The sequence below is a fragment of the Oreochromis niloticus genome, linkage group LG16 (genome assembly GCF_001858045.2).
Source record: "Oreochromis niloticus isolate F11D_XX linkage group LG16, O_niloticus_UMD_NMBU, whole genome shotgun sequence".
In the NCBI taxonomy this organism is placed as follows: domain Eukaryota; kingdom Metazoa; phylum Chordata; class Actinopteri; order Cichliformes; family Cichlidae; genus Oreochromis; species Oreochromis niloticus.
The window spans coordinates 33,947,510-33,967,426 of NC_031987.2; the positions used below are offsets into that span (position 1 = coordinate 33,947,510).

At 44.6% G+C, this 19,917-nt stretch overlaps 1 protein-coding gene across 2 annotated transcripts in view; it reads right to left on the reverse strand.

Annotated features, from left to right (window-relative positions):
• fer1l6 (fer-1 like family member 6) overlaps positions 1–19,917 on the reverse strand; it is a 69,873-nt gene that overhangs the window by 38,648 nt on the left and 11,308 nt on the right. For both annotated transcript variants that reach the window (XM_019353013.2, XM_025903509.1), the window contains exons 7-15: positions 15,951–16,137; positions 15,546–15,647; positions 15,307–15,397; positions 15,076–15,193; positions 14,698–14,923; positions 7,076–7,184; positions 6,668–6,914; positions 4,469–4,589; positions 3,822–3,922 (exon numbers count right to left, since the gene is read on the reverse strand). In XM_019353013.2, the coding sequence (XP_019208558.2) occupies positions 3,822–3,922; positions 4,469–4,589; positions 6,668–6,914; positions 7,076–7,184; positions 14,698–14,923; positions 15,076–15,193; positions 15,307–15,397; positions 15,546–15,647; positions 15,951–16,137 (1,302 nt within the window). The remainder of the gene's footprint in view (positions 1–3,821; positions 3,923–4,468; positions 4,590–6,667; positions 6,915–7,075; positions 7,185–14,697; positions 14,924–15,075; positions 15,194–15,306; positions 15,398–15,545; positions 15,648–15,950; positions 16,138–19,917) is intronic.

Here is a 19,917-nt window from a genome sequence, read left to right on the forward strand (position 1 = left end):
ATGTCAGTTCCTGATGTGTAAGTGCATTAGGTCCTCATTGTCTGAGTAAACACAGTAACAACAGTTGTGAGTTCTTCTCACATGTGTACTCAACTTTGACACGTTGTTTGACAGCCTAAAGTAGGATTTTGGGTTCATCACATTTCATTGAGGGATTTTGATCGGCCTCAAACATGCGGGAAGCACCTAAAGAAGGAGGTTGTTCTTCCAGAGTTAAGTGTGGTTGTTTTGGTTTCCCCAATCACTGATGTGGGGACAGTAGAGATAATTGTAAATGCCTTTGAGAGGGTTTACACTGTTTAAATGGGTCTACAATAGTAAAGAGTACAGCACAATGCATAGATAGAGAGGAAAGCTCGATCTCTCTGTTGTAAATTTAGCTCAGAAGTGTTTGATATATGTTGGCTGTGTGGAAATTCATGGCTACTTCTGGGTTTTACCCCAGACTTTGGGAAGCACTAACATTGAAGTTAGTTTATGTTTGTGGTATTCACTTACCTATAGGTACAAATATAGTCACTGTCCTTTATGGCAAACATCTGGACAGGGCAAAGCAAATGGCACAAAGGAGTGTATGTGATGTTTGATGAGGCATGTGTGCCTCAATCCCTAATAACACTGGGGGTGAGGGTCTTTTACGGAAACCGTTAATAAATTGGGAAACATGGGTTGATGGATTTAATGATAAATTGGAAAAAATATATCACACACTGAAAGACTTCCTTATCTAAACAACGGGTTCTTATGAAAGAGCAGCTTGATGTAACTAAGGTTGAAGTTTTTGGGGGGTTTTTGCAGATGAACAATGAAGGCTGTTTCATTTCTGTATATGGTCTCATATTGTGTTTTCTTTTATGATATAACTGCCACCCTTTGACGAAAGGGTGGAGACTCAGATGGAGCGAAGATGACCATAAAGGGTGAATGTATTTTTTCCTTCTGACTATAGGGAGGATACACATTATGGAATTTCTTTGAGTACGTCATTGTGCTGATGTTATGTTCAGTAGTTAGAAGAGAAATCCCCATGTTTTATGTGATTCTTAATTAATTATTTTTAATTCTTAATTGTGGTATCACAAAGGGTGAGAATGTGGTGGCAGATTTCTTTTCTCATATATTAATTAAATGTATAATTATATCACATTAGTTATAATAATATCACTTTCTCACTTTACCATAGTAAGAGCACTCCTGTCACTAGTTTACATGCATGTGGAAAGTTAACACAGTGAGGCCATTGTAATGGGAGACATTAAACAGATAGTGAGACTCCTTCAGCTTATCAGGGATATAAATCCTTAGGTGAAGGCTAAGCAGAAAACAAGGTCATAATTCTCTCTTTGAGGGAGGAGGTATAGCCCCCCATGAGAGGGGCCAACGTGTAAGAGTTTGTGGAATGTTCTTTGTCTGTGTGTCTGTATATAAGATGTGAGGGCGGTGGCCACAATTCAGAGATGGTCCTGGTGTTTCACTGGGATGCTCTCTCCACATTGCAATGTGTTTATTAAACCCGCTTCAAATCAAGCTCACTGAGTGTGTTGCAGGTTATTGTTAAAATTTCCATAACACTACTGAGGTTTAACCTGAGTAGCTTAGATAAGGTTTAACCTGAGTAGCGAAATGGGATCTGAAAACCATGTGCGTCGGAGCACTTTTGCAAATATGTGATGTCTTGATAAACCGAGCAGATATTTGAAGTTTACACAGCTACATTCTCGCCTGAAAATATCTTAAAAGTTTATTTTGTGACCCAGAAAGAGTAATAAGAGTAATATTAAAACTAAGTAGCTGCCGCCATTGCTGGAAACTGGAATTGGCTGAGCGGTGCTATGAATTCTGGGATACGTTGGGCAACGAAGGATACACCCGACCCATCCTTTAAATCTGGGGAAATGAAGGACGCATTTGTCGGAGTCTTCGAATTTGGACAGCCTTTGTCGCGTCGCTGTAACGTAATCGGCCTACAAATGCGGCCTCCAAAGGATGCGGCCCCTGAATTTGGACACAGCTACGATACCGGACACTGCTTCTTATACATCCTTGTAGATGCGGTGCTGCCATCTTCTGTTTCAGTCCATTATTACACTCCTAAATCCTACTACTTATTCCTGCGTCTTTCTGGATCTTACAAAGCTTCAAACAACGCGCCAACCATTAAATTAGTCGTTGACGATTTTGATAGTCGACGTAATCGTGAGTAGTCGACTAATCGTGGCAGCCCTACTCTGGAAAACTGTTTTTGTCATGTAATTGGATTGCACTTTGTCAGGCCTCTACCCTAAAGCATGACCAACTTGGGTGTCCCACCTGAAGGCTAAGCTTCTGTTAGTCTAGCTTTTATGGTCACTAAGGCACGCAAACCCCCTGACCACAGTAAGGTGGCATTTCCTCAGGGGGAAAAGCAAAAAAATAAAATATTGCTCATCAGATTCTAACAACTAAAAACATGACATTTACCTTAATTAGATAGCCTATATTGAATATATTCAAAACCACTACTGCCAATAAGAATAAAATAAGACCTCTCAATATAGCCAATATTTACAAAACTAAAAAGAGTTGGTATAGTAATAACCACCTGAGGCCGGTTGGTGAGAAAGTCCCTGATTCATAAGCACATTGGTGTTCAAAGTCCCAGGTCGTGGAGCTTCACTACCACCTTAACTGAAGTCCACAAATAGCATCCTAACATAAGCGTCAGGATGTTCAGGGCTGTGTACAGTGCAGCGGAGACGGCGTCCTCTGCAGATTGTTTCCTCCTGGAGGCAAAACTGATGCTGGTCCAGACCAGCAGGAAGGCTGTTCCTAGTGTATCTTATGAGGATGCTCTCAAAGTACTTCATGATGACTGGGGTCAGTGCGACTGGGAGGTAATCAAACAGAGAGCAGCTCTCAAACTCCACCGCAGTGTTGGAATGTTGTTATCTCGGTGATGATGACAACACAACTATCCAACACAACTGTCCAGCCGGATCTCATCTAGCTTGTTGGCGAGGGTCCTGGCATTGGCGACAAAAAAGGATGGGGAGAGACGGTCTGTATGGGTTAGCTTCTTAGCTAGCGCGTAAGGCGCTCCGCTTGCCCCACTTCTCACTGCGGTGTCTCCTCCGTCTCTTGAGCCACAGAGAGGAAGTGGTGAAAATCTCTTCTATCTGTTGTAGCTCCAGTGGGATAAAATCCTGCTTCGAATGTACGAATTGGATATTCTGCTCGTTAATTTTTAGTAATTCTGCCCTCCCGTACTGTTTAAGTGCCCGGCCTACAGTAGTACAGCCTAGAAGTAATAAATGCAGTTTATATAGGCAGGAAGGCTTGGAGGAACTCCTTAATCCCATTTGTAGGAGGAAGCAGAAAATGGGGATGAGTGGGATGACTCACCTATCACTGACCATCACTGGGGATGAATGAGGTCACTGAGTTAGTTAAACAACTCCTTGGTGGCCAGGCCCCTGGGATTATGGGCCATTTAGTCCCTGTACAACTGTTGCAGGAGCTTGGTCTCCAACATGGAAGGATGGTGTCATTATGAAGACATTCTAAGCTTAAATTCCGTGGATAATGTTAATGTCTGTTAAGTCTGTCATGGCTTTAAATGTGGCAACGGAGGTTGAATGTCTAAAATGAAACTATGTTTTTTTATTGACTTGTAATGTCACATCAATTTGCTGCTATAGATTAATACATTTTTATTTAAATTTTAATTCCTTACTTAAGCTGATTGTTTGGCCTTTATTTTCCCAGGAAGTGAAACACTTGAGACTATTTAGAAATAAAAGCAGTCAGCTCACAAAGTAGCATTAAAGAGTTGCTGTTATTACCTGGCATCTACACAAAAATCCTGGAGGACAGATTTCATCAGGAGCTCGGCTGCCGGATCTGACCTTCTGTGGAGCTCCCATGCACTTGTCACCCCCTCCTCCTGCAAGACATGAAGATGTAGTTGAGGTGAGTAGGTGAGTATAGGTGAGTATAGGTGATATGTTGACCTAGTTATTGGGTCAGTCAAAGCCAAGTCAAAGTTAGACTTTTCACTTTAACAAATGTATCAAGTGTCACTGTGTCTTAATATACGGTAGTATGAAGTTGTAAGACACTCATCAATACACATCAGTTGTTGACAGTCTGTTTCTTTAAGATATGTCATCTGTGCTGTTTGCTTCATTTGTAAATACAGCGTCTACATAGTTACAATCTTAAAATAATATATTATTATTTTTTCACATTATTCAGGGTTTAACTCAGCTAACTTGGCCATTAAATATACAAATCAGGCTATTTTGTTATTATAATAAAAACACACAAAAGACTCTATAAGTATCTAACAGTGCAGACCATGTTTTGAATCTTATAACTTATAACATTTTCAAACACTGAAAGAGATGTCTTTCTGTGTGTGTGTGTGTGTGTGTGTGTGTGTGTGTGTGTGTGTGTGTGTGTGTGTGTGTGTGTGTGTGTGTGTACATACCAGAAGAACCGCTATGTTCTCCAGAATGTTTGAGTTGTGCATTCGGTAGGTTCTATCTTCCCAGTGACTCATCACATTAATACATGGCTTCTGTTTCTCCAGAGGCAAGTACATGTAGTACCTACACACACACACACACACACACACACACACACAAACACACACTGTAAACTGAAAACTTTACAAAAAGAAAAAAAATGATACTGTTTCAGACCACTACTGTTAATGACTATTTTGTTAATATGAATAGGTTTGACTAGGAGTGATTTATTGTTATTAAATATTATTGAATCTTCTTTGGTAGGGACGTAGCTCGACCAGTACATTGACAGCTTTGCTTCCACACTCAGCTCACTGACACAAGCAACTGGAGCCAATATCTGTCTTCTAAGTTTCACCTCCATTTATTCAAACTGGACACCTCCACTGTTATTTTGCTGTTGACGTCTTTTGTTTATATAACAAATAATATGCCTGCTTTGTGCTTTTTGATTAGTTATACACTGACCAAAAATATAAATGCAACATTTTTGTCCTTGTTCCCATTTTTCATGAGCTGAACTCTAAGATCTGAAACATTTTCTACATACACAAAAGACCCATGACTCAAATACTGTTCACAAATCTGTGTTAGTGAGCACTTCTCCTTTGCTGAGATAATCCATCCAACCTCACAGGTGTGACATGTGAAGATGCTGATTAGACACAATGAATATTGCACAAGTGTCCCTTACACTGCTCACTCTGAAATGTGCACAGTTTTGCCTTACCGGGGCCGGGGGACAAAAAACCAGTCAGTATCTAGTGTGGCCATAATTTGCCTCACGCACTGCAACACATCTCTGTCACACAGAGTTGATCATGTTATTGATTGTGGCCTGCGGAATGTTGGTCCACTCCACTTCAATAGTTGTGCGAAGTTGCTGAATATTGGCAGGAACTGCAACGCGATGTCATACACGCCGATCCAGAGCATGCTCAATGGGTGACATGTCTGGTGAGTATATTGTGTACAGATCCTTGCAGTATGGGGCTGTGCATTCTCATGCTGCAACATGAGGTTGTGGTCATGGATGAATGGCACAAAAATGTCGCGGTATCTCTGTGCATTCAAAATGCCATCAATAAAATGAACCTGTGTTCGTTGTCAATAAGATACGCTTGCCCATACCAGAACCCCACTCCCACCGTGGGCCACTCGATCCACAACGTTGACGTCAGAAAACTGCTCACCCACACGATACCACACACGCTGTCTGCCATCTGTCCTGAACAGTGAAAACCGGACTCATCCGTGAACAGAATGTGAGCGTTTGACAGTTAAGTTGGTTACGACAATGAACTGCAGTCAGTCAGGTCCAGACCCCAATGAGGACGACGAGCATGCAGATGAGTTTCCCTGAGATGGTTTCTGACAGTTTGTGCAGAAATTCTTTGGTTATGCAAACCAATTGTTGCTGCAGCTGTCCGGATGGCTGGTCTCAGACGATCCTGGAGGTGAACATGCTGAATGTGAAGGTCCTGGGCTGGTGTGTGATGCTGGTTGGATGTACTGCCAAATTCTCTGAAACGCCTTTGAAGACAGCTTGTGGTAGAGAAATGAACATTCATTTCACAGGCAACAGCTCTGGTAGACATTCCTGCAGTCAGCATGCCAATTACACGCTCCCTCAAAGGCTGCGACATCTGTTGCATTGCGCTGTGTGTTCAAACTGCACATTTCAGAGTGGCCTTTTATTGTGGGCAGTCTAAGCAAAAGCCAAAGGCAAAGGAGAAGTGCACACTAACACTGATTTGTGAACAATATTTTGAGAGTCATGGGTCTTTTGTGTATGTAGAAAATGTTTCACATCTTGGAGTTCAGCCCATGAAAAATAGGAGTAAAAACAAAAGTGCTGCGTTTATATTTTTGTTCAGTGTAGTTCATTTGAGACCAAATACCATAAAATGCATGACTTGCTGTTGGCTGAACCTTTGCTGCATGTCATTCACCTGCTCTCTTTCCATCTGTCTTTCTGTGCTTTCTAATAAAGGCACTATGTTTATGTTTTATTGCAAATTTTAAAAAGAAATCCACAGTTTATATTTGCAATGATTGTCCCAAGAAAATTAAACATGCTTTCTTTGGTGCATCGAACAGAGTTTCTGACATCCACAAGAACTTTAATATTCTTCAAAGGATCAGCAAAGTGACTCAACCTGTTTCCTTCCACAATGATTGGTTTTTCTGGAGGTGTGGTGGATTTTGAAGTCATGGCAGTGTCTTGAGTTTCTCTGGGTAGCAAAGGGGAAGTGGGGCTGTTAGGGGAGGTGCTGAGAGAGAACGAGCCGAACACATCACTAGCGTCTGGGACATCCAGCACTCTTGTCATCCTCCGAGGGACTGCAGGACTGGTGACACTGATAGTGGGCTGAGGAGCAGACTCTAAGGTGTTACCATAGTTACCTGATAGTGGGAGGAATAGTAAATGATAGTTTCATTATCCATCAACCACATAAATGCAAGACTGGTGTATTTTTCTTTTTTGGATTATATGATTAAATGATTAGCAGGACACTAAATTCACAAAACAGACAAGAAGGTAAACACATGACACATCCACTTACCGAGAGAGAACTCAAAGCTGATAGGCCTGTCTCCAATTTTCCTGTCAATCATGGTGGCCTCAAACAACGCACCAAACAGCAGGAAGCTCTCATTGTCGTCTGCATTAAGCTGGACACAGAGAAACATCTTAATGTATTTATTTCTCTGTAATTTGTCAAATACTCTTTTTGCACATGGAGAAGGTAATTATCCTGGAGACACGGAGGTTTCCAGACTTTTTCAGTGGACATTACAGGAGGGACCAAGTACCAAGTACGAGTGGGTGGAAAAACATGAAACCAGGGTTCAATTTTCAGGCTCACGTGCCTTTGTATAGAAAAACACAAGAAAAGTGACACTGCACAAATGGTAAAACATGTATTTACACTTTGTAATCATAATTATACGCTATTTGGCTATTTATTAGGATGTGGCATGTTGAATAAAGCCCTTTGAGTCCCCAGGTACAAAAGAAAAGCACTAGAACCAGTCCATTTACCATATGTCAAAATCTGCATCAAAGTTAAAGTGGTTTGAAGTACAGTAACGAAGAAAACTAGAAAGCAGCAGAAAATTGAAATATTTAAAGTGTGACTGCATTTCAACATTGCCCCATTAGACATGCTTTTTCAGCATGTTGTTACCTCAGTGGTTTTATGGTTCCAAGTTGGAGCCAACTTTTATGTAATCAATATATTGGTGGCTTTGGTGGAAGCTCTCAGAATCAGGTTCAGTTCAACTCAGTTGTACTTGTATACTGCCAAATCACAGCAACAGTCGCCTCAAGGTGCTTTATATTGTAAGGTAGACCCTACAATAATATATACAGAGAAAAACCCAACAATCATATGACCCCCTATGAGCAAGCATTTTGGCGACAGTGGGAAGGAAAAACTCCCTTTTAACAGGAAGAAACCTCCGGCAGAACCAGGCTCAGGGAGGGGCGGGGCCATCTGCTGTGACCGGCTATGGATAAGGGGGTTAAGACAGGACAAAGACACGCTGTGGAAGAGAGCCCAAGATGAACAATAACTCATGATTAAATGCTGTGTTTAAACACATAGAGAGTGAGAAAAGTGAGTGAAGAAGAAACATTCAGTCATGGCCTATTAAGGGCTCTGTTGGCTCTTAAGTGACGGTTTCCTCGTGGCTGCGTGCAGCGGGGCTAGGGGAGGGTCTGTGCTGACGGACGTGGGTTACTGACCTGGTAGCCTGGCTGCCCCTGGGTGGGTCCGGGACGGGCGTGAGGTTCTGGGGGTGCTCCGTCTCTGGGCTGGGGCCCTGGCTGGGCCTTGGGGGCTTGGGTCCTGGGTCCTGGTTGGTGTGTTGCCGGGGTTGTGGGCAGGTGGGTGTATGGGTGCCCAGCCCTGGCGCAGGGTGCCGCCAGTGCATCGAGCCACCTGGGGGGCTCTTCAACTGGTGGGGGAGGCTGTTACATCTTGCAGGAGCTTTCCTCTCTTCAGAAACTAGCTCTGCAGGTGGGGGAGATATAGGAGAGGTGGAGGAAGATCTCAGCCTGGGCGTCTATTGTCTTGTGTAGTCTGGAAGATGAGTGGATGACGGGGTGGGTGCAGTTTTCTCTGTGGTGGGGTCGGGTGGGCTGTCCCGGGCTCTGTGGGGCCAGGCGGCACTGCTGAACTGGGCCCTGGTCCGGATGGGCCTAGGCCCCCTTTCCCTGGCGGGTTGCAGAGTATGGGGGTGCCTACTGGGGTCAGCGGGGAAGCTGGCCCCAGGGAGGGGTCACTTGACCCTCCCTTCCTTCCCTCCCCATCTCCAGCTGCCTCCCTCTTCCCGCTCCACCACATATGCAGGGCCTTGGGGTAAGGGTGTGTCACCAGGGTGCAGGGGAGGCATCCCCCCCTCTGTCCCCTTCTGGCTGCCTGTGCCTCAATTTTATCCCACAACTTAGACATTCACATTACTCACACTCTCATAACACATACATGTAGGATCTTGGGGGTGGGCACGCTACACGGCATCCAGGAGACCATCAGGGTGTACAACCTCACCCCTGGCGTCGTTGCCCACCTCTCAATTTTAAATACACGTAGACATTGAGGGCTAGCAGGAGGGGCTATGCGCTTACCTGCTGCTCTCTGGCAGGTAGCTCCATGCTCTCCCGGGTTTTAAATGCACCTTAGAACACACATGCATCAACACTACATATGAGCGGGCGGATGGAGGTTTTGAGTCTTCACACACCCCCGTTCTCTGCAGCCTGTTGGAGCGGGGGGCCTGGGAGAAGGAGTTGGCCATCCGATTGAGGTCTGGATTGTGGGGCCTCCCTGCTGCTGCGGAGTCGGGGCGGTCTGCTTCTCTCCACCCCAGGGAAAAGGGTAACACCACCTGGGTCTGGGTGCAGTTTCCCCCTCCAGGGGCAAGGGTACCTAGACCCGGTTCTTAGAGTACGCTTGGGAAGTGTGATTGTGTGTACAGCGTCTATTTATGTCTGTCTCCACGTTGGGTGAGTGTTGAGTAATTGCATATGAGAGCATGAGGGTGGGAATGGATGTTTGTATCTGTGTGTGCCTGTATGTCTGTGTCTATATGTCAGGTTGGGTATCAGACGCCACCTCTCTGGGGACATCTCAGGCCCTCCAAGGTATGGAGGCCTATCTCCCCCACCACTTCCCCTGCCAGTGGCAGACGCCCTCAGACATCGGTGCGTTGGTGGTTCTTTGTGTCCGGGGATGGGCGTCCAGGTACACACCGGCTCACTCCTTGGTGGCTGCTTGTCGGGGCCTGGAGCCTGGGGCTCGCTCGGGCCCCTTCGGGGTGGGGTGCCCTCAGCCTCTCGGCCTGGGGCTCGGTCACTCTGGCACAGCTGGCTGCCGGCGGAGCTCACGGGCACGTCACTGCAACCCCCTAGCAGATCATTACATGAAGGAGCCTTTTAAATACAAGCGCGCTCATGCTCACAGGTGTACACACGGGTGCTCACACACACAAACTACACCCTTTTTGGCTCCTACCTCAAAGCACACTGTGCGCTGTCAATCCTACTTGCTGCACAATAATATGCAATATTTAGTATTTACTGTATTAAATATATATCATCGTGATGTTGTTTATTATGTTGCTCTTTTTTTTTCTTCTGCTTGTTTTCTTTTTTCTTTCTCAACAGGTGATCCAGGTGATCGATATATGTATTTTTTGTCTGCTTATTTTGTGGGTTTTTGGTTTTTTCCCTTTATCACCGTCCCTCTTCTCAGCTGTTTTTCTTTCCCTCTTTCTTTCTCCCCTTTCTTTCCCCCAGTCAAGTCTGTCCCATATTTAGCAAGTGAAAATAAAATAAAATAAACAACAAAAGGTGAATCAAATAGACCATTACGGCCACGCTGGGATGGTCCATTTGGTAAAGTAAATCCGTTGGGCATCTTTCTTCGCCTTAAGACAATAATTCTGATGGCAAAAGAACCAAACGGGACAGGCAGGAGTGAAATAATAAATACACAGAATATACAGTATATACAGTTTTAAAATTACACAGTTTTAAAATTAAAGTGACTGAAGGTGAATAAATAACTGCAAGTGACTAAAAGTGAATAAAGTGTCGGTAGTGTAAGAAGAGTGTAGTTTATGTTTATGGGTGTGGGAAATGGTCTTGTCGGCTCGAGTTAAAAAGCAGAGTGGCTTTGGGGACAAAGGGGGCGCTCCTCCTCTCAGTCCTGCAGGAAATGCAGCAGAGGCATTGCCCAGAGGGGAGCCATTGAAATGCAGGGTGAAGAATGTGAGAGGGGTCATGGATGATTTTGGCTGCCTGCCTGAGGGCCTGTTGGCTGAAAACCTGTGCCAGAGTTCTGACAGGCAGGCCAATGATTTTAGAGCACACTGATGCAGTGTGCTGCAGTCTGTTCCTGTTCTGAAGGCTGAGGGAGTGGAACCAGCAGGTGATGGAGAAGGTCATGATGCTCTCCAGGAAGGCATAGTAAAAAGTCATCATGATGTTGTGCTGACTCCAAAGGAGTTGAGTTTCCTAAGGAGGTACAGCCGTTGGTGACACCTCCTGAGAATCTCCTCTGTGTTGGCAGAGAATTTCAGGAGGTTTTCAAAGATGGTTCCCAGGTATTTGTCCTCAACTACCTCCACTGGCTTCCCGTGGATGGTGGTGGTGACTGAAGCAGCCAGATCCCTCTGCCTGCTGGAGAAGGTCACCACCATCTCTTTGGTTTTGCTCACGTTCAGTTCAAGTTTGGAGCTGTCACACCACTACAAACTCCTGCAGAGTGGCCTGTGGTGTTGTGAGGGGCCTGACAGCAGTGACAGGAGAACTGTGTCGTCAGCATATTTCACCAGGTGACAGTTGGGCAGTGTGGATCTGCAGTCATCGGTGTAGAGGATGAAGAGCAGGGGGGAGAGCACACAGCCCTGGGGGGAGCCAGTGGAGGTGGAACGGAGACCAGAAAGAGAGTTGTTGACCCAAACTTTCAGAGTCCTGTTGGCCAAAAAGTCCAATATCCACAGGATTAGCTGATCATTGTAAGATTTTGAGGTTGTTGTTTTTTATTTTTAATAGAGGGACCGAGGAAATGGGTTAGGGTTAGGGTTAATCAAGAACCTCTACTAAAAGCTTAATCCAAAGATGTAAATGAATAAAAGATAATAGAGAGTAAACTAGTGAGAGTCTCCTGAGACTCTGCTTTCGGTTTCATTTCCTGCAAAGCACACTCTGCAAACCTGCAGTTTCCTGTCAAGACCTTTAGGCCCAGATTATATTCAGAGGTGAGCCTTTCAAATAATGCAATGTAATCTGCCTATAAACATTTTAAGATTATAGATTCAACTCAACAGTTTAATGTGGTTCTTACTGGACCTGTAATAAAGACTAATATGATACCAATATGTTTGAACATCTGAATGCAATATCAATACTGTTATTAATAGAATAGTAATGATGATTATAAAAATAGCAGCAAATAATAGCAGCAAAATATCTTTCTACTCTTCACAATTCCCTCTCTTGGTGACCCTTAAAGAGGGTCACCACACTTCACTTGTGTCATTTCTCTGACCCTCTCTAGCCGTCCTCTGGCTCAGCAAATCAGACAACAACCTCATGTCATCATCCAGGTGAAATCGGGTGGAAAGTTGAGTGGCCAGGATATGAGGCTGCAGAGTGTTGAACGCTGATGAGAAATCAGCAAACAGAAGTCTGGCGGAGCAGTCAGGGACCTCCAGATGTTTGTGGATGGAGTCCAAGATGAAGATTTTGGCATCATCAACACCTCTGCGTGCACAGTAAGCAAACTGGAGTGGGTCCATCAGGGGGTCAGTTGCTCTTACGATGTGCTGTTTTATGATCTTCTCCATGGCCTTCATCACCAGGGAGGTGAGGGCCACAGGACGAAGATCATTCAGAGACTTTGGGTTGTTTCTTTTGGGGATGGGGATGACTGTGGAGTGTTTCCACAGCTGGGGGACGCTGTGACTGTCAACTGAGTGTTGAAATCCAGAGTCCAGAGTCCCGAACACACTTCCTAGTCGCCCTGCACAGTGCCTCAGAACTCGACTGCTGATGTTGTCAGGGCTGGGTGAGCTCCTCTCCCTGGTCCTCCTGAGGGCTCTCACCATGTCCTCAGTCCTGAAGGTGAGTGCAGAGATGCCAGGTTTGAGTGAGGATCTGGACTCCTCAAGCTGGGTGATATTGTCCGTCTCAAACCCGGTGTAGAAAGCATTGAGGTCGTCAGAGCCATAGCATTTATCCAGAGTCTTCCCCTGACGTGTGCTGCATGAAACATACTGTTCGTATCCTTTAAGCAACTTGTCAGGGGAACAGTGGTTGAAATCACCCAGGATGAACTTGGGAGAGTCCGGTGATAATTGTTCCAGTTGGTACAGAGTGTTGGTGATGTACTCTGTGGCTTTAGCTGCATTAGCTCTGAGGTGGATGTAAACCAAGATGATGAAAAGCTGTGGGAATTCTCTGGGGAGGTAGTAGGGGCGCAGGGAAGCAGCCAGAAGCTCGATGTCTGTAGTGCACAGCTTCTCCCTCACAGTGACTGTAGAGCACCAGCTGTTGTTTCCATACAGACACACGCCACTGCCATGTTGCTTCCCGGTGTGTTCGCAGTCTCTGTCCAGACGAAGAGGTGGTGAAAAGCCATCAATGTGCAGCATGCTGTTGTCGCCGCTGTTGTTTAACCACGATTACGTGAATGCCAGAACGGAGACAGTTCTGTACTCATGCAGGTGGTTGACGCAGGCTTGCAGCTCATCCAGCTTGGAGCGGAGAGACCGCACATTAGCAAGGATAATGTACGCTGTTTGTGTGTCTCCCTCTTTAGTCTGGCTCTCACCCCACTCTTCTTTAATCCCCTCCTGGTTACCTAGTTATTGTGAGTTTTTCGATTTCCGTGCCCACGGAGTATTTCCTCGGGAAAGTAGTCCGTGGAAGCGGAGCGGAAAAGCCGGAGGCCGGGCTGCAGCTGCGGCTGCAGCTGGATGAGGGAGTTCCTGGTGTAGGTGAGCCTTGGGGTCATGTCGAGTGTCGCAAACAAGTCCGAAAAATCACAAAAATTAGGAAAAGGAAACGGACACAAATATACAGAGTAGACGGCGAAATACAACAACGAAAAGAGCATTAAAGTTAGAAAAAGAATGCAAAACTGCTCAGCTGACTGGCCGGTCGACCGCACGAGCAGCGACCCGGAACCGGATCCGACCCGAAATACTCTAGGAACAACAAATAAGCCTGCAGTGTGAGAGCGAAGTGCTCTAATGGGGTGATATGGTACTACAAGGTCATTAAGATAAGATGGGGCCTGATTATTTAAGACCTTGTATGTGAGGAGCAGGATTTTGGATTAACTGAAGGCTTTTCAGTGAGTTTTTAGGACATCCTGATAATAATGAATTACAGTAGTCCAGCCTGGAAGTAATAAATGCATGAACTAGTTTTTCAGCGTCACTCTGAGACAGGATATTTCTAATTTTAAAGATGTTGCGCAAATGGAAGAAAGCAGTCCTACATATTTGTTTAATATGTGCGTTGAAGGACATGTCCTGGTCAAAAATGACTCCAAGGTTCCTCACAGCATTACTGGAGGCCAAGGTAATGCCATCCAGAGTAGGCACCTGGTTGTATATCATATTGCTGAAGTTTTTTTCATTTTTATTTTTGGCCTTTTTCAGCTTTATTGACAGATACAGTGAAGAAACGGCAGAAAGCAGAGGAAAAGAGAGAGGGGAAGACATGCAGCAAAGGGCTGCAGGTTGGATTCAAACCCAGGCTGGCCGCTTTTAGTTGTACGACATGTGGTTGCCTGCTAAACTGGCACCCATTGCTAAAGTACAATAAATTCAGTTTGTCTGAGTTTAGAAGCAGACAGTTAGAGGCCGTCCAGGTCTTTATGTCTTTAAGACATTCCTGCAGTTTAAGTAATTGCTGTGTGTTACCTGGCTTCATGGACAGATAGAGTTGGGTGTCATCTGCATAGCAGTGAAAGATGTATGCTATGTCTTTTAATGATTCTACCAAAAGGAAGCATGTATAATGTGAATAGACTTGGTCCATGGAACCCTGTGGAACTCCATAATTAATCTTAGTGTATAAATACTGATAAAATACTGCAACACACACACACACACACACACACACACACACACAAACACACACACACACACACACACATGCTCCTCTTACCACAGGAGGAGGATCCACAGGCAGGACCTCTGCTACAGCTTTTCCTTTGTCATCATCAGCAGCTCCACCCGTGCCTCCTGCTCCTCCTGCAGGGGTCTTCCCATCTTTCCCTCCAGGTTTTCCTGCTTTAGCATCTTTTATTGGCTTGATTATACGGCTAAGTTTGGAGTCTGACCCTGTCCCTCCTGACAGAATCTCAACAGCCAGCTCCATGTAGAGTCGGCCCCTGATACCAACAAAAATTGGGCAGGTTTCAGTTTAATTCAGGTCCATTCCATTCAATTTAGTATAGTGCCAAATCACAACGACAGACACTTTATATTGTAAGGTAAAGACCCCAAATATAGTTTTTTCAGAATGAACAACTTTTAATATTACCTGTAAGACACGCCTTCTCCAATGCCCTCATTAAGCTCCCCTGTGTCATCACCCAAAGAAAAATTTCGAGCAGAACCATACAGGTTGATCCAAGCAGGGCCAAATGTTGGTAAAAACCCTAGAGAAATAATAAAAACAAGAGAAGTCATCATAGATCAACTAACAGTTCCTCGGTAATTCTTGTGTCATGGACTTTGTTTCCTGCTTTCCTTGCTTTATTCTTTTCCATACCTCTGTCACCATCCTGTTCATTGGAGATGCATCTCAGGTCAAAGTAATGGGTTCCAATGGCAACGTCGTTCATGCTTCCCTCATCCCAAACCTACGAGGAAAGAGAAGCCAGAATTCTTGAATCATTAGTTTGATATAAGGTCAGTGATTATAGACTTAAACTGTGACTCTTTCCATGTGTAAATTACAGTGAAACTACACACAAACATAAAGTGAGTGCTTCTGCGTTACATTCATACCTGGATCTTCAGTCTCTGACACAGAGGAGGAAACATTTCAGTGAAGACAATCTGCTCATTCCACACCGGATCTGCTGTCGACTTTTGAGTTGATGTGCGACCCTGAAGGGACGGGTAAATGATTAGAACATGATTTTGCTTTGCACAGTGGTAAGCACTGTCACTTCACTGCAAGGGGGCTCCTGGTGCAAAGTGCCTTAACTGTATATAGCAAAACACTGTATAAATGTATGGTTCAAATGTGAGGTTGTGTCAGGAAGGGACTTTAGTGTAAAAGCCTCCCAAATCACATGCAGAGATACCAGCCCCAGTGACCCTTGGCACAAGGAGGCAGTGAAAAGTAGCTTTTATGTTTAATTTCTAAATATAAATTATCAGTCTTATCTGCTAATAAATTTAACCAACCACTTGTTTGAAGAAGCTGACCACAACATATGGGTCTATGAGTGCTGTGTTTTCTCCTATGAAGGCCTTGGTGACATTAGCCATGATGCTGGAGTTGTTGCGGGGAAGGCCTTCAGCTCGATACACCTTCACACAGAAACGAGCCCATGGTCGTTCAGAAGGAAACCCCTCTGGAATCAACAGGTTCCTGAGGATGACAATAAACCATACAATTATATCAAATTTGCTAAGAATTATGAGCAACAAGTGGCGGGATGAGCAGCACAAAGACAAGTAACTTCATAATAATTTAAGCTTTTGGATATACCGATATCTCACAATACTGATTACAGCAGCCCTTGGACTGGCTCAAAGATGTTCATTTCAAGAGGAGAAAATCCCGTGGACGCCTGGGGCACCTCCTGCACTGCAAACAACAGAGGGTCTAACCAGCGATACCAGTTGTGTTCATCCTCATGAAAGATCTTACTAATTGTAGTCTTATTCAGCCACTCCCCCACCCTGTCAGCCTGAGGGTGGCAGACGCTGGTCCGAATATGTTTAATGCCCAATAATTCGTACAGCTCTTTTAGTGTGACATAAACGATGTGTCCTGGTCAACTAGTACCTCTTTCGGGATAACAACTCGGGAGATGACCTGAAACAGCACCTGGGCCACACTATTTGCAGAAATGGTGCACAGCGGCACTGCCTCCGGATATTGCGTTGCATAATTCAGCAGAACTAATACAAAGCAATAATTAATACTCACCGCAGCACTGAGTCTGCACTGTTAAGGGTTTAGATTGATATTCTTATAAGCAACTGATTCTGGTGGCTGTAGGCTACTGATGCCTTTGACACTGTGGATCATGAGCAGTGGGTGGGCATTGTAGAAATGTTTAGCTTATTTTAGAGTTTAGACATGTAGGAATGTTTAGTTTGCCTTAGAGTTTAGAAATGTGTTAAGATAGAATGTAGAATTATGGTAGAGACACTGACACTACCCTGGATATAAATAAAGGCCTGACTGTGTCATGAACTTAGGAGTAGATCTTAGGAGACCCTCCCCCAGTTGAACTGTGAAAGTAAGACAAAGAGGAGTTAATGCTGAGTGGAAATTCCCCAGAGGATACCTGTGTGGGGGTCTCAACATGTAACTTCATAACTGTGGTCTGGAGGGGAGATGGTATTTATGGCCCCTAGGAAGAGACACACACCCACAGTGTTTTAACTGATATACTCACACATCCACATGCACACTCACTCACGAGCACTCACATAGACACGCGGGTACGCGCACACACAGGCACTCACGTGCTCGTGTACATAGACACAGACACAGAGTTGGCAGCACACTGTGGGGGATTTATGATGGGGTCGCCTCTATAAAGCTGCCTGGAACTAACAAAGGGGTGAAGATTGTTTCAGAGGGACACCGGCCTCGTCTTCCCTTCTAGAAGTGCATGCTTAAATGAAGATGAATAAAGATGAATAAAGATTTTGTAAAAATAACTACTGAGTTCCGGTGCCGTTTCTGGTTCCCTCGACGAATAAAGAACTGGGGTAAAAACTGATATCGTAACAGTTTTGGTGCCGAAAACCCGGGATTCGCTCGAGGCCCAGAGAGGATCGGCAGAGCTGAAATCGTGAAACGAGGCGAACAGAGAGCTAGCTCACATGATTAAAAGGTAAGCACGACCTGTTTATTTTCGAACCGTGCATATTGTCTAAAGCCTAAATTATCTGTTCGCTAAGTTGAGCATACGCTCAACTTAGCAGTGTAAATTCACTCAGTAGCATAAAGGGGCGGCTAGGTCCGTCCCGGCACGACTAAAGCAAGAGACTTTTGCTAAGAACCCAGGTTGATGTTTAGCGCCCCGTAAGAAAATATCAGTGCGTTAAAGCAGGAGACGTTTGTTACGGATTAGTAGAATCGGTGTTTCATCCGTATTAGTTATTAGGAAAAAAGTGGCGGTGTGTGATCCGTCCTCCGTGCGTTAAAGCAGGAAATGTGTGTTACTATTAGTTAGAAAGCGGGGCTGAAAGGCCTTGTCGCCAGCTCAGGGCTGTGCGTGTCACGGGCTTGGTTGCCCCACCTATTCTCGGACGCGGGGATAGGACCTGCGAGGGCAGGGGATCCAGGGTGGTCACCTGGGGATTGGTGGCTCCTTAAATAACTAAGTCGGGGAGAGGTCCCTGTCACAGTCTAAAGTATGCATAAAAGCAGGATCGGTTGCTTTCGCCGGTTAGATTCCGAGCTGAGTTGAACCAATGCCTGATGCAGAAGGACTGTGCAGTGTGTGTGTCAAAGCGCCGTTAGAGTCGGCGTCTCGTTTGAAGTACAGGAGTCAATTAAAGTAACAAAAAGAATTCGAGTCTAAAAGTGTGTGTTTGGGGAAATGTGTGAGTGTGTGTAGGAACTAAGAGATTTGAGTTTAAGATTGTGTTTTTGTGCTGTATGTGGACGGGAGGCCGTGCCACTGATTGTTGTGTATTCTGAGTTTATTGGGGATTAAATTTGACTGTGTTTTGAGACAGAAGAGAAATCGCGGTTAAAGGCTGCGATCTGAAGATTGTGAGTTTATAATTTTGTTTTTGTTGAGTTCTAAAAAGCGGACCATATCCACTCTTTGTGCTGATCAGGGCGTTGTCCTATATCAGCAGAGAAAGTGTCTCACAGAAAGTTTGTATGGGACTGTGAGAAGCATGAGGTGTGTGTGAGCCAGCCTCGAGGGGCGGGTTCACAGGTGGAACAAAGGAGGAGTAAAATGTGTGTGTGTGTGTGAGTGAGAGAGAGAGAGGAAGAAAGGTGGGGGCGAGTGACCAGCCTGTGAGTGTGTGTGAATTCCTTGATGACAAAAGAGGGAGAAAAAAGTACATTAGTTGATTTCCTGTGAAATAATAATAGTTAAGAAATCAAAGTGATCAAATAGGAGAAAATGAACTAAAGTAATTAAAGAAAAAACTAAACAGTGGATTAGTGTTAAGGCAATGATAAATAAATTGATAAAATTAACAGTGACATTTAAAGGTGACCAAGTACTCAAGGATGGATGGAGAATTTGTTTGCTGATTGTATGAGAGCTGTTGGGGTGAAAGAAAAATGAGCTTGGAGGAGTGAGTTTACAGGTTAATGTGTGGGTGTGAAAAAAAAAGAGAAAGAAAATAATGAGAAAAAAAGAAAGAAAAAGAAAATAAAAGTGTGGAAATGTGAGTGGGAAATTGTCTCCAACTGGGGGGAGCAGTGACACTACAGGTCATCTTATTCCCCTGCTGGACACAAAAGAAAACATAATTTGGAGTATTGTGGGTGAAAATAATTAATAACAACATCAAGAAGATTTTTTGCGGTTAAGAACAAATAAAAAATTTCATTTTCGGGGTTTAAAGTCAGTAGAGTTCAAAACAAAATAAGCGGAGATGTGTTGCTTTAGGAGTGATGAAAACATGTGCGGTCACAGTGAATAATGAAAGTCTCTCAGTCTGTCGATTACAGGTGGGGAACGGACCTGGATCAATTCTCCACGGGCAGCAGTCGGAAGAAAATTATAGGTTAAGATCATTAGAAACAAAAAATAGAAACACCCAGCCAGAATTTTTGGCTGAATTGTTTTTGCAGCTTCCCGTCCTCATCCTGAAAAAGCAAGCTCCAAGGAAGCTAATCTCTCCTTGAAGACACGGAGTGCAGTTCCAGAAGCACGAGCATGAACATCAACAGTGGACAGAAGTCCAAGAGACAATACCAGAGACCTGAGCAGAGAGGTCCAGCAGCACTATGGGCAAACGACATCAGAAAGAGAAGATCCATCATCTTGATTGGATGAATGGAGATGCGTTTCCAGCAAGCTGCGAGTTCACTGTGTGTGAAGGATTTTTGAGAAGATTGTTGGAGTTTGACACTTGCCATGTTTGGAGCAAGATGGCAATGAAAGAGACAGTGGGAGCAAACACGGGACAAAGCTGGAGAGAACTGACTGTCATTGGA